At 43.8% G+C, this 14,368-nt stretch overlaps 1 protein-coding gene across 1 annotated transcript in view; it reads right to left on the reverse strand.

The window, feature by feature from the left end:
* PAPPA (pappalysin 1) overlaps positions 1-14,368 on the reverse strand; it is a 184,107-nt gene that overhangs the window by 100,860 nt on the left and 68,879 nt on the right. The window contains exons 6-7 of the mRNA XM_033012026.2: positions 13,907-14,028; positions 7,836-8,343 (exon numbers count right to left, since the gene is read on the reverse strand). Coding sequence (XP_032867917.2) covers positions 7,836-8,343; positions 13,907-14,028 — 630 coding nt within the window. The remainder of the gene's footprint in view (positions 1-7,835; positions 8,344-13,906; positions 14,029-14,368) is intronic.

Consider the following 14,368-nt stretch of genomic DNA (forward strand, 5'->3'; position numbering starts at 1 on the left):
TCTTATTTAGAGCCCAAAATAAAGATGCACACAAGAAGGCAAACATCAGAGAGAAATTATTATCCATGAGATAATGCACAGCCTAATTTACCACATATCTGAGACTGTTTCACCTGCAATAAATTATTTTGCCCAGCAGGAAAAGTCCTGTTTGACCTTCATTTTTTTTCTTCCCTGCAGCTGAAAACTCTGCTACTACTTCTAGGTCGCGAGTTCAAATTCCACCTTGGCTGGGAGTGATTAACTATATCAATTTCTAATAGTATCTATTTGGCTAATAATAGGCCAGCTGTTAATGTGCACTTTTTCAGGGACACTTGCATATGGCTAAGTTGTAGTCTGCGGGTCTGATCTCTCTATAGCCTCTGTATATCGCCCAGGAGGCACGCTGGAGATGTGAATCCAAAGTAGCAGCAGTCCTTGAGGCGTCCCTGGCTGGAGCAGAGCTGGCAGAGCCGATCCCGAAGCAAAATGTCATTCCCCAAATGGGGCAGTCCCTCTCTCCTGGTTCCTCCCATGCTCTCCGGTCATTTCTTTGAGAGAGGCAGCTGGGGGTCATTCAGAGCAATCCCACCCTTCAAAGATAGACCCAGGCTGAAAAATTCCTCTGCACTGCTGTGTCTCAGTACCAAAAAACTCTAAAGATCTAAGCCCGCCCTTACTACCTTATTCTTGCATCATGTGCGACCGAGCCAGAACAGGAGCTACGGATTTTGTCAAGTGCCAGCTATAGTTACAGCATTACATAAGAAACCGCAACAGCGAAGAATCACAAATCTATCACTACAGCTGGCACCAAATGGCATCTTTGCACAGGCTTAGCAGAAAAGCTGCCTACTGAATGGGCACAGACAGTCAAGTTGTTCTTTCTCTTCTCCAGGGCGGGTTAAGGCAATTTGGCAGAGGGTGGTAAGTGAAAAAATTGCTGTATCTGTTCTGTGTGTGGGGTCAGGAAGCAGGTTTTATGCTTTTGCAAAGACAAACTGGCACCTTTAATGAAGAAAGCAAGAAAGAAGGAAAGCCATCAGAAAGTGGCTTCCAGCTGTCAAGTCACATCAGCCAAGTGGAGATGTATAACCCTGAGAGCAGCGGCACTGCTAGCCTCTAACATTTAATTGTGCACTCTTTGAAAGAAGGCACCTGGTGTATTCTGTACAACACCCTGCGCGCTGCCGGCAGCTATAAATAATAACAACCACTACCTTGGTATTTAGCAGCACAACGTATGTGAAGGGAAGACACGGGAACAGTAGATGAAAAGAAGCAGTTTTCCTCTTCCTGGCTTACTGAGCCCTCGGTGAAGAGCAGGGGAACACGCTCCTGTCTGGCACAGGGAAGAGAATCACTCATCCCTGCGGCCTCCCTGCCCAGTCCCAGCTCCCCGCCGCTGTGCAAGCCAGGGACAAGGACACACTGTTTGGGAAAGGAAAGAATTTCCCAGGGGGGAATGTCAGCAGTGTAGATACTGCTGGGTGGAGAACTCTCCTGCCTACCAGCACGTCGCCTCGGTTAGGGCCAGATGAGCCTATGAGCAGTTTCCTGCTGTTGGAAGGGAAGGTGTGGGACAGGCAATTGTCCTGCATTTTTCTGTTCTTTCATCATGGGAAATTTCCAGGTTCATTAAGCAGAAACAGGGCAATCAATACTGGCTGCACGAGGAAGCAGCTGACAACGCAGCCAAGGCTAGACATGACCTCAGAAAGGCGAGAAGATGATGGTTGCTAGCGGATCACCAGAACCTCCACTGGGCTCCAGGACTGCTACGCTGTCCTACACCAGCTGAATATTCAACTTCACAACTTTGCCAAAACTGACCACAGGCGGCTCTGATACACTCAAAGCTCTTCACTGACATGTGGAGGCTTTCAAACAGTGGCAGCACGGCCACTAATCCAGCTGGGAAACTCGAGTCAGAGGGGAACAACTGAAACATCTACTTCTTAACACAAGGACTCTGGATGAAGATCTAGGCAAGAACTAGCAGTGCTAGTTCTGCACCTGAAACTGGAAATTATATGGGTAAAAGAAACCTGGTGAGAAAGAAGACTGCTTCTTGGCAAAGCTCAAAATAGCTTCGTCCATGCAGCACTGCAAACTAGCAATAGAGAAGCTTTTAGGAAAGAGCAAGAAAGCGTGAATAAGAGTAAATCTGTTCCTGCTGAAGCTTGGTAAAAGTGTGTTTAATGGAGATGAGCTGCAACCTTTCATATGGATACAGATGGGGATCTCTAATATATTACTAGAGAGAAATAATACAGAGAATTGTGTAATTATGGGAAAGAAACCTCCAAGATGCAGACTGGAGAACAAATGCTTTTAATAATGGTAGCCCTCTGGTACTGTCAGGCATAAGAGCAGGCATCAATTACTTAGGGACTCAACAAGAGATGACATTATTTTTCACTTCTACTACTTGTAATTGGCTGGATTGAAAGAGAAATTTTAATGAAAATTGAAAAAAAGTCCAAGTATCTGCAGACAACACAGATTTGGTAAATAGGCTCAGTCAATGAAGAGAAGGATGGAGTTAAAATGTAGAAATGACTAATTTACAGGACTGGATGTCTACAAATAGTGCATATGTTGTATAATACAACACTGTACATGTAGGATCAAGAAATTCAGAATAAGCTGGGAGCTCTTCATTGCAGGTGAGAGGGAAAGAAGCAGTTGGTTGTATTTATCGAATTGCAAAACAACTATGAAACATCAGTGGGATGTATCCGCAAAAAAAAAGCATACAAGGTCCTTGCACGCATCAAGGCAAGGCATTTCCAGGGTATCTGGGTATTTGTGCACAAGGACATCTGGAATACCATATACAGTTCTAAAGCCTGTTGGGAATCCAGATGTGTAGCACGCTGATATCGCATGGACAACCTCACATCTCTTGCAGATAAATCTGGGCATGTAAAGTGCTTTCTTAACATTTCAGTCCTATCTTAGATACTCCCCAGTACTTCCTGGCATATCAAGAGGTTTGGCATGGTAACTGTGGAGGAGGGGTGAGCAGAAGATGGTGATAATATGGGCTTCAGCTTTTGGTGTCAGGAGAACATCCACCCAGTGATCTGTATCTTGTTTGGGTGGAAATATGGTGTTAATTATCTTCATGACAGATGGATCTGGCAATTCGTTTCAGCTGCTTTAGATCATAGATTCCTCTGGCTGGTAGACCTTCAGAAAACAGAGAAATTGATCTTCAAGATGAAGGAAAGAATGCTATAATAAGGACAGATGTCACCATGAAATTTTAGTGTTGCATTCAGCAAGGACTTAGGTTTACATATCATCATTGTGATATTCATATTTTTCCAGTCCTCTGTTCAGCTGGGCCTGTGTCATGTAAATGCAGGCTTCCTACTGAGTTCAGGGGCTAAAAGGCACACCAATAATTGGCTGTAATGAATTTTTGCTCATTATGAATAGCCACTGCTGATTCTCTGGCCTCTCTGATTGTTCATATTTGTAGGAAGCTTCAGGCTAAGAACTGTTTTCCATCTCCTTCAACTACTCATCATCTGGAGTTTCTGACAAGTCACTTATCATATGACCTTCTGATTGGATGCCAGTAGTAAATGGCAAATGCATCAATAACGCAAATTTTGAAACAAACAATTGTTTCAGATAAACTACAGTGCTAAAGTTCATGAAATGCTAAGGACCCATGAACAGTGCCACAGCAGCCCTCTAACCACCTGCAATCCTGATGATGGTAATCTCTCGTTCTGTAATCACACCAAGAAGCTGGAGTGAGACCTCCATCCCACCGTCCTAGGTACAGAGTTAAAACACAGTAAATGAGGTGCAGTTTACAAGAGTGGGACTCCCAATTCTAACAAAATATTTTAAAACATTGTACTTACTTAAACAACTGTACAGAGATGATGACCAGTCCCCTCCAACTATTACTGAGCAAAAGAAAAGGTTTAGTCATAGAACACAGGTGTGAAATAGCCAAAACTGAGAATAAAAACATATTCCCCATATGAGAAAGTGCAGGTTTCTCTCTCAGTCTCTCTTTTTTCTTTCTTTTTCAAGTATGAATGCGGTATCTCTAGGTGTCACTCAGGTACTAAAGCTCTAGTCAGTATAGGAATGGCTCAGATGAATATATCACAGGACAGCATACTTGCTTCTCAGTGATGTTTAACTCTGCAAAACCAAAACTCATACCAGGGCTTCATGCTGGGATTCTTTCTAGGGCTATTTCAGTCAATGCCTTTGTCTTGAAAAAGCCTACAGATTAATACCACAAAGACAAGTCAATCCATCGCTGTCCACCACGTTTTGAGGTTTTCTACAAAGTCTGTGGCAGAAAAGTTGGGAGAATTTCCAATTCTCTAAGAAACTTTTCCAGTTATTCTGACACCATTCCAAAGCTAACCTCGGTGTCTCTCAGCTTGGCCTGCCGGAGGGGTGAGCGTAGATCTCACCAGCACACGCGGCTGCTCACAAACTTGGCTGCTGAGGGTGCAACGGGGAACACGGGCTCCTCACCCCGACTGTCCTACTGCCAGAAATGGCAATCCCCACGGGACCTGCCTGCACCTGTGACACCCTCAGGAGAGCTCCTCGTTGTGGGCGCTCTCGTCTCACTGAGCTCTTAAAAAATCACTGGTGGCCACAAACAAATGCAAGAGCAATGACTGCTTCCCAACCACAACAACGTGAGTGTAAGAGCACTAGAGTAAGGGCGAAGTGAGGGGAAAACCATTACCATGTGCACCGTTGTGGCTACCTTGCACGTTATTTCTAGAGAACAGCCAGAGTGAAACCCTCTATGTAAGAGCACAACCTGAACTTTGGATTAAATTGTGAGCTGAGACTCTGAGATTTGCAGATGAGGCTCCTTCCTTATCACTCGCTGCAGTGTGAAGACTCAGCAGTTCTGTGCTGCACCTGGCCTGACCTCTTTTTTTTCCCCCCACTGATTTATTTAGCTTTCTGCTCTCCTCCTAGGCTCTGACTCTCATTTTGTATCACAGATACGAACAATTCTGGCTGATCATACTCAGTGGAATTGAGTGTATATTGCCTGGTTTCTGTAAGGTCCAAGGATAAGGTCCTGTCTCTTAGAAATGTTTGTTAGCCTCAGCTTGAGCCAAGAGCTGAGTTTAAAATTCAGCTTGAGAACAGAAGGTCTGGCATTATTTTGCATTTCTTAATAAAAGGTTTCCACTGTTCTACTTATTTACTCTCCTCTGTGGAGCACCCAGTGCTGACTAGGCAAGGGCTATCCATTAAAGGCTGTCTCTCCTCTCAGCTTCAAGAGAAGTTCCCTCTCTTTGACGGGAAGAAGGTATGAGAAATTAATTTTTCTTTCAGCATCACCACACCTGGGGAAAGGATCTTGCTCACAGATAACAGTGCAAGCAAATATTTTCTTTGGGAGAAAAAGAGAAAGTGAAGATCAAGGTCAGAGGAGGCAAGAGTAAAGATATGTGACTGCCTTCAAAATAACCTTCCACAGAACATGGGAGGGTGTCATTTTATTTAATATGGAAAACATGCAAAAGTATAAAGAAGGGGTAGCTGGTTTGGGGCTTACAGAAAGATAAAGGGGCTGCAAAGTCTGGTTGCACAGATATGCTGAATTCCAGCTGAATGAGACAAAAAGGCAGATGCAAACAGGCTGAGAGAGATTGCATTTACCTCTACATATATATATATATATATATATATATATATACATAGGAGCACAGCCCAACACATCTGTCCCTGACTTCCCTGCAGCATCTTCCCTCCTTCCTGCTTCCGGAGCATAAGGACTGTGACTACTCTTTGCACAAGGTGTTAATGGAAATTTCAGCTTGCCTTTGCCTTTACCATATAACCACAACCCCGTGCAGAGTTTCAGTGAGTTTGCTGCATCTCAAGGTGTGGCCCAACAGCAGCCTGGACATACAGCATCAACCTAGGATAAAAAAATCACCCCCAATTCAAAATTTCAAACACACGCAGAAATCTTGAAACAAAACCAACTATGAGTGCTTAAGAATCTGCATCTTTGACTCCTCACCCAGTGACTAAAAACTTCATTTTAGCTTTCCAAGTGTCTCATCGCAGCCCACTGGCAGGATTTTCCCTGTAGTCCCTGGAAAGACTCAGGCAACCTGAGGCCAGACAGACTAGAGGGTTTGGTTGGGTTGGCCGTGTCAGCCTCCAGGAGCACCCGTTTCTGTCTGCTGAGCACAGGTAGAGTCCAGAAAGACTAATGTAAGTTTTATGGCTGATTTTTAACTGTCTATGTAACTAGGTGAGACATACAGACAGGTACAATAATGTTACCCCGTGTGGTTTATTCAATGACGCACAGGAAAACTGTTGTTAATCCCTGACTACTGATTTAATTATTAGAGCGCCCTTTCACTTCAGCTATCTATAAGCTCGAATTGACCCACAAAATTGTAATCAAATACAAGGGAATAGAACTCAGAATACAAGTTATGTTTTGGGCTTTTTTTTTTTTTTTTTTTTTTTTTTCACATTTTGTTATGAACTCGAAACTGGACCTGTTTCTGTGGGAACTTGTGCTAAGGTATGCAAATATTTCAAACCAAACCAGTCCCATTTTCCAATGAGAGTGGGCCAGGTTTCAGGCAAAGATGCTTTCACAGCAAAACCATGGGAAAATTCACCATTTTCCATGTTTCCAATATGCCAATATTCATCTCATGTTAAGTGCCAGCAATTGTTAGAACAAGGCTCCAACCCAAGAAAGCACTTAAGCACATGCTTAACTTTCAGCACATGAGTAACCTCAGTGATGTCCTCGGTCTTGTTTTTATATTCACTATTGTTAGTTACCTTGAATTTTTAAATCCGTAGGGACAATGTGCATCTTCTGAGATGTATAATTGGGCCATGAAAGGGATGGTAGCTCATGATTACTGAATTGTTAGTTAATCATTTTTATTATATTTAAATATGCTTTAGAAGACCATAATGATGTATGCTTCCTTGATATTAGCTGTACTAATTAGATCATCTTTTGTAAATTAGAGTGCAGTTTTCTTAGCAGGTTTCCTTTTATCTGGTGTTCATTTTCAAAAGAACTTCATGTTGTTCCCACAGATGAGTGAATCATTTCCAGGGAATCATGTTATGCAAAAGATGTTTTTCTTGCTGCTGTAGAATGCCTACGGGGAGATCATGGATCTCCTTGAAATCGCTAAATATTTTGAAGTTGGACTTTGCTCAACAATCATACATTCCTTGACTAGATGAGCATAACTGCATCTAGGATGAAACTCAGTCCCTATGTCAAACTAGAGCATTTTTATGTTAGAACAATCCTGCTCCAACACAATATGTTTTAGTGACACATGAAAGTGGCTGAAATACATTTATATACCTGAACGTGCAAGTGTTGTTTTTCACATTCTTACTTTAGCAGTTAATTGGTGCTCCAGCACTGAAAGCCATTCTGCCTCCCCATCAAAATATTAATTCCAAAAGATTTCTAAGGAAATTATGACCATGTTACTCCCAAGGTCCTCATTTAGGTCACCTTAAACATGTAACCTATCATAGCTCATGTAGTTTGCAATATCCTTTCTAGTTACTCAAAGCCTGAATTTCACATCTGCACAACTAGCCTGAAAATTTCTCAAAAACTAGCCATGAAATCTCAAGCTACTTCACCTGATTGTGACGCTCTTGGTTCCAATATGAGGATATGAGATTATCCTCTCTTGGTGATAATTTGGTACGTCTACCAAGTTAAAAATCCTAAAAATCACTTGTGATGCTAGACATTAACAAGATGAGAAGAACGGGTTATTGTTTTTCTCTGAACGAGTCTATTCAGCTCTCTGGATAGCAGTACTTACATGTCGACAAATCTCCTGCTGAGGTTTGAGATGACAACTGGAGATCCAGACTGGAAAGGAGGGTCCCGAACCACTTTGTACTGGATGGGTTTGCAGTCCGCACACAGCGTGCTGTGGGGGACAGAGCTCAGCATGGCAGCATCAATCTCCAGGTGCTCATCCAGAGTGTAGATCTGGATCCCATACACCTCCTCGCCCACTTGTCCAGCATCCAGCTTTATGGTCAGTGGGATGTCACAGAAGATGTTCTGTGGCCCAAGAGAAATGTTCTTGCCACTAATGGTGAGCAACTTGATGTCATTCACCGCTCCGCTGGAGTCCCAGTCTGGGGAAACAAATGTCACCCAGACTGTGAGGGACTCTGGAGTCAGGGGATAACGAAACTCCAGCTGCAGGTAGCAGCCCTGGGGCTCGGGACAGGCTGGGGGCACTGTGTGTTGGTTGACTGCCGAGTTGGGACTCCATGTTCTGACACTGGATTTACAAGGCTGCTCAACATCAGGATGCCCTGGAAAGAAAGAAGGAAACAAAGACAGCGCACAAAAGAAGTTAGAGAACATGGGTTATCATTGGCATCAGTCTTGAAAAACAAACAGGAGAGCTTATCTGTCCAGGAAACTAATCATTTACTTGAGCAGAACAGACATGGTCAGTATGGAGAGGAGGAATATAATGCCAACGTCACACGGCCAGGTGAGAGATGCAAAACCAGTTTAAGTGCCCAGCTGAACTGGACACCACACAACACACACTGTGCCAGTGCATCTGGTCCTGTATTTCCTATTTCTAGTGCCTTTCCCTGTGTAAACTAGTATTTTCTACCCCTTCCACTGGGTACTTTACCTGATAAATAGTCATTTTGCCTTCAGTTCACCTCCGTGCTCCTACTTATTCCCTTGTTTCTCACTCTAAAATACAACCTTTTTCTCTTTAACAAAGACAAGAAAAGAGCTTTTGTTGATTCCAAGAAGTTGTTGCACTGTGCTGCTGAGGGGCAACTCCTGTGCCATTTACAGGCTAATCTAGTACGTTGTGCAAGACTCCTTTTTTTGGAGACACATGGAGCACAGGTCTGAGCTGTCTCTTTGCTCTTGTGATGAAACAACAGGCACTTCTACTTCTACATTTCTCACTGTTGGCTACGTTCAACTACATGGGAGGTATTACTAAAAACTAATGAAAGCCACAATGCTTGCTGGGTTCCCAAATACTATGGTAACATTACAATTTGGCACACAGTCATGGACTGCAAGATCCGGAGAGGTCAGATGGGTGGAACAGTTGGTAACGGAATCCAGTGAGAGCTAAAAATTCCCTCTTCCTTCCCAAATAATCACACGAAAAGGGAGCAAGCAGGACAGAGAGAAGGAAAAGTACATAAAAAGAAGAAAGGGAAAAGATAAAGAAAGGTAATGAGAGGAGGATAGAAATGGAGAAGGCCGAGAAAAAAAAGAGAGCACAGCTGTTTGCAGCTGAGGAAGAAAGCAAGATAAAGCACTGGGCAAACATGAACAAACAGGACATCACTACTAATTTAAAGAGAAAAGGGCAATGTGTGAAGGTTAGTCTTATTGTCTGTGATTCAATGAAGTGTTAGAACTGAACCTCTTTTGTCAAGGATAAACAGCACAGGGAATTCTCCTGTTCATACCAAATGAACCCAGAGGCAGAATAGATTTCCTGGTATCTCAGGCAGTCCGTCCCGCCACCCAACACAACCGTCCTGCAGATGCAAAACCTTTAATGCTTCTCTCTCACCAACACATACCCCATAGCCCTCCTGTCCTCCTCACAGGCCACAGAGTAGCAGGAATGCCACTAACCTCAGCATCTGGAGAGACCACAGCAGCGATGTATTTTGAAGAAAGCCAGAGTTCCATTTAACACACTCAAGTTTTTCCCCCCTGGCAAGCTTGCAAGTACTGTGTATAATCATCCTGAGTAGCGAATACCCCTTTCGACTCACGTTATCTCACTATATTTGCTGCCATCCACATGTGCTTGGCTGGGCCCTCCGATGACTTTCTCACAGACTTACAGCAATTTCCCAACTGCAGCCCTAAGAAGGTGATTTTTAACCCTAGTATCCCCGAGGGCTTTGGAAAGATCTGTGAATCTTATCACTGCCATCTCGCAGATAGGAAAATGGGGTTGATTAATGGCTCACAGCATAGTATGTTTTCAGAAGTGGTCTCCACTTGGGTTCCTGCAGATTCACCTCTGCCAGTTCAAGGCCTCTTGTAAGACTTAAATAGTAAATAAACCTACATGCTTTGATAGATCAGGGTGTGATACTTGGAGTTAGAATTGGACTCAACTTCCAGGGAGTTTAATGCAGATCATTAGCTTTAATGCAGATCATTACCCCAAAATGGGAGCTTGACTGTAGTCATCCATAGACCTGAAACCTCAATGAAGTTGAGATAGAAAGACCCTTTCTTAAATATCAGAAAACACTTAGATCTGGGTAAGAAACATTCATTTAATTGTGGAAGAGGATGGAAATCTTATTACATGTAACGCTAGATTTCTAGAGAGGGGTAAATAGTATGAAAATTACAAAAGTTTGTATAGAAAAAGAAATGGTGTAGCAGTTATTCTGTCCCTGTGCACTCAGGTTCTGAAAATCCTTTGGTTTATGAGATCATCAGCAAGATTGGTCATAGAACAGCGTCTCATACAACATCACGTCTTGCTTAACACAAACTGTGAAAGTGAGGTTTGTGAGGGTAAGCCAAATCCCATCTCCTGGTTAGAGAGCAGGGAAGGCAGGCTGGGAGGGAGGCTTCCCCAAAAATGTCAGCCATAGCCACAGCCTGGAGTGTCAACACACGACTCCATCATGCAGTGAAGTGGTTGGGATGAATAACCCTCCATTGCCCCAGCATATGGACAGAGGCTTGACACACGTGTACGGGGAGGCCAGCTGGGATCAGCAGCCTCTTGGGATGCAGCTGCTGTCACAACTACAACTCACCCGCCACATTTCTTAGGTGGTCGAGACAAAAGAACCATCCAGTGGGACTCTGATGTCCAACTGAGACAATTCCACTTGCAAATACTAAATGAATCACTCTCAAGTGAAATATTGGCACTGGGAAAGGCAGGGCACTCGAGCAGCCTAAGGCAGCAATTTTTTTTATTATATTCTCACACTCCTCTTAGTCAATCTTGAGCCAGGCAGTAGGAATTGACTGATATATGCATATATTGCACAGTAAGCAAAGGCACTTACTTGGGTTTGAGCCAAAATCACTTTTCATATATATAAAAAACCCCTTTGACCAAGTTGTGGAGGTGCTGTAAGGTTTGTTTATCTAGCTGGTATTGCTGGTAAGAATCCAGGTAGGTTAGAGCTGTCTTGCTCTACGGTGAAGGTAAAGAGCAAATCAGAACTGCCTGATTTCTAGCGCCTTCCCACAACCACTGTCAAGGAGCAAACAGCCCCTCATGCTAGAGGCACAACCGGCTGAGAAAGAATCACAAAATATCTCAGCCTCGGGTGTTGGACTCCACCACGCTCGGGCACAAGCAGGGCACTAGGAAGGACACAGTCCCCACAGCAGAGTTTTGTGATGGGCACAACTCACACGTAGTCCAGAGCACAGCTGGTGTCAGCTACCTGGGTAACTGTGCAGCGTAACAATGCCATGAGACCTCAGGAAAGTGAAATCAGACCAACCAGGTTCAGAGCTGCTTCAGAGACACGTGAGAAATGTGGTTTTCTGGTAAGAAGCTGGATGAGTACTACGAAACATTTTCCATGAGTGTCGTCTCAAATTCTAAAATGAGTTCATTTTGGCCATGCTTATGCCTCCTTTGTATTCACTTTCCATGAACATTCAAGCAGTGGAGATTTACACACATAAACGCTTGCAGAAAGTGAATTTAAAGCTTGCATGCTTGAGTACTCACAGATAGACAATTAAAAAAGCCAGACAATGATCTAACTGCGCTATTTGTAACTCAGACCAAGTGCAAATAGGCAGAGATCCTGAATGTCAGGGAGTGTGGTCGTGATGACAGAAAATTACAGAGCAACAAATACCATACACTTGGTATATTTTCTACCCTGAAGTGGAGACAACTTATTAACGTAGTAAGAGGATAGGATTCCCAAATTTTCTTTCCAGAGCAATGGCACAACAGCAATTGAATGAGACCGATAAAGATCAGACTGCACCCTTCATAGTTAAGAACATGCAGGCACACACTGTAAGAAGAGGAAATTAAATGCAAAATGCAGCTGAGTAATAAATCTTAGAGTAGCTTGGTTTCTCTAGGAATGATGCCGCTGGCAAGACGTGTGAGATCTAGAAGTTTTCAAATCAGAGCTCACTGGAGAAATTTTGATGGAACTGCATATTTCAATGGAATAGGCAGTTCTTTCAAAATCAAAACACTTTGCAAAATTGGGTTTGTTTCTCCAAAATTTTATTCTGGAAGAGAAAATGGGAAGAAAGTTCTAACAATATTGGAACAATGTGTTTTGACATTTTTGGAAGAAATCGTTTCACTTTTGCACTTTGAAATACTTTTCATTTTGATATTAAAAGTCGCTTTTGCCCTAGATTATATACTAAAAGTGGATATTTTCAAATGTCATAATTTAACTGAAGTTCATGAAAGAGGAATTATGCGAGCTAAACAAAACATTTTGGCCAGCCTCAAACACTTTTTGTTTTTAATTTTCCTTCATGGAGAATTTCAAAAGTTTCAGGTTTTGTTCCAAACGAAATGAGGTTTCAAAGTCTTGTAATCTTTGGCTAAGTGGAAATTCCACCTTCCACCCTTCACTACTACTGCATGAGATCCAAGCTTCGCTAATCCTGTTTACTTGATAATCCAGTCACACTCGCAGCCAGAGCGCTGCTTCCCAGGACGGAGCTCTTGAACAACATGCACCCAAGGGGCAGGTGTGCTCTGCGCGGTGCCCAGCAGCCTGGGAGGGTGAGTTGGAGTGAACCTCAACTGCTTTTGGCCCAGCAGCCTGGGAGATGGGTGCGTGAGGCAGAGGACACTTGCCCACAGCTCTTGTCCCGTCACGCAGCGGGGACGCAGCTTGCTGCACATGCTGACCTCGGGACTAGCGAGGGCACCTGGGTGCCAGCACTGCCTGTATCACCATGTTAGTTTGCAAATAATCTTCCTGGTGGAATAACTCCCATGTACTCGAGCTGCAGGATAGAGAAGCCCTTAATGTAAGAAGGTATTTGTATAGTGAGTTTGCAAAATCCAGGGGTTATTCACTGAGCCCACCTGTGTGTTTATACTGACGTCTGGGCCCAGAGTCTGCTGCTCCTGAAAGGAATAGCTCATGATGGACAGATTGAAATAATATTCTTCTCTCTCCAAACTGTAATTTGTGATTACTGACATCTGCCTGGTATAATCTTATATACGCTCTACCACATCCACCTATTTACATAATGGAAGGTACATATGGAGGAGAGTTAATGATGGAGATCTAATGGCGTTGTACGACCAGCTCTGCAGACCATTGTCCCTCCAACAGGCTCTAAAAGAGGCAGCAAGTATGACTTGCAAAACACCCTGAACTAGACTGGGCTTGACATAGTCACCTGCATTCATGCTGTAGAGTACTTGCCCAAAGGGCAATCTCCACTCCTTTCAGCCTGCCTGCTGGTGCAGCCCATTACAACTCAATGCAAGCCAAGGCAGCAGAAATCAGGCCCAAATAAATAACATACAATTCTTCACTTTTGGAGTTGGAGTAGAAGGAGTAAACAGCTCCCCTGAGGAATTCATCTGGCAGATGTGAATGGTCAGCATTTCTTGGCACTCCACTGCTTTCTGAAATTCAGGTTCAGCTCCTGGAATTCATTTAATTCATGGGCAGGGTCAGGACATGGGGGCTAAAATAACGGTATTTCAGCCAGTGGCATTACTTCAGGGCACAGCATATTCATCTGTCTTCTGGTTTTATTCATGCTATGTACAGGTATAATCAGTCACTCTCTCCCAGATTTTCCCACTGTCTTTGTGACTCTCCTTTTGTTCTGGCTCGTCTTGTCCCCTCTCATGTCCTTGTTCCCAGCCCCATGACTCACCTTCTGCTTCCCGTGGGCTCCAGTGCCCCGAGGGATCACAGGGCATCGGCGAAGAGGCGCTGAAGGCATATTGCACCAGGACTCTTCCTTCTGCACACAGATCACATGCTGATCCCACTTCTCTAGGAGGCCAGGAAAACAGGAAAACACACCAACTTAGTAACAGCTGATTGAGCTGCTTATTCAACTATATTAAAAGCAATAAGACTTAGAATTCAGTTCCACTTAACCCTCTTTTCTCAAAGCACTGACAGGAGTGTTTTCTAACACTGACCTTCTGTAGGTTTGGGCTAACAGCCTGTGTAGACAGCATCTGTGAGTCCGCCATCCAACACTAAATGACAGCAACCTGTGAAATCATGCTCAGCTATATCTTCTTCCCCCCCCGCCCCCCCCCCCCCCCCCCCCCCCCCCCCCCCCACTACAACCGGATCAAACCCCGACAAAAGAAAATATGCGTTG

The sequence above is a fragment of the Tyto alba genome, unplaced genomic scaffold (genome assembly GCF_018691265.1).
Source record: "Tyto alba isolate M040663 unplaced genomic scaffold, T.alba_DEE_v4.0 Super-Scaffold_11, whole genome shotgun sequence".
NCBI classification, from domain to species: domain Eukaryota; kingdom Metazoa; phylum Chordata; class Aves; order Strigiformes; family Tytonidae; genus Tyto; species Tyto alba.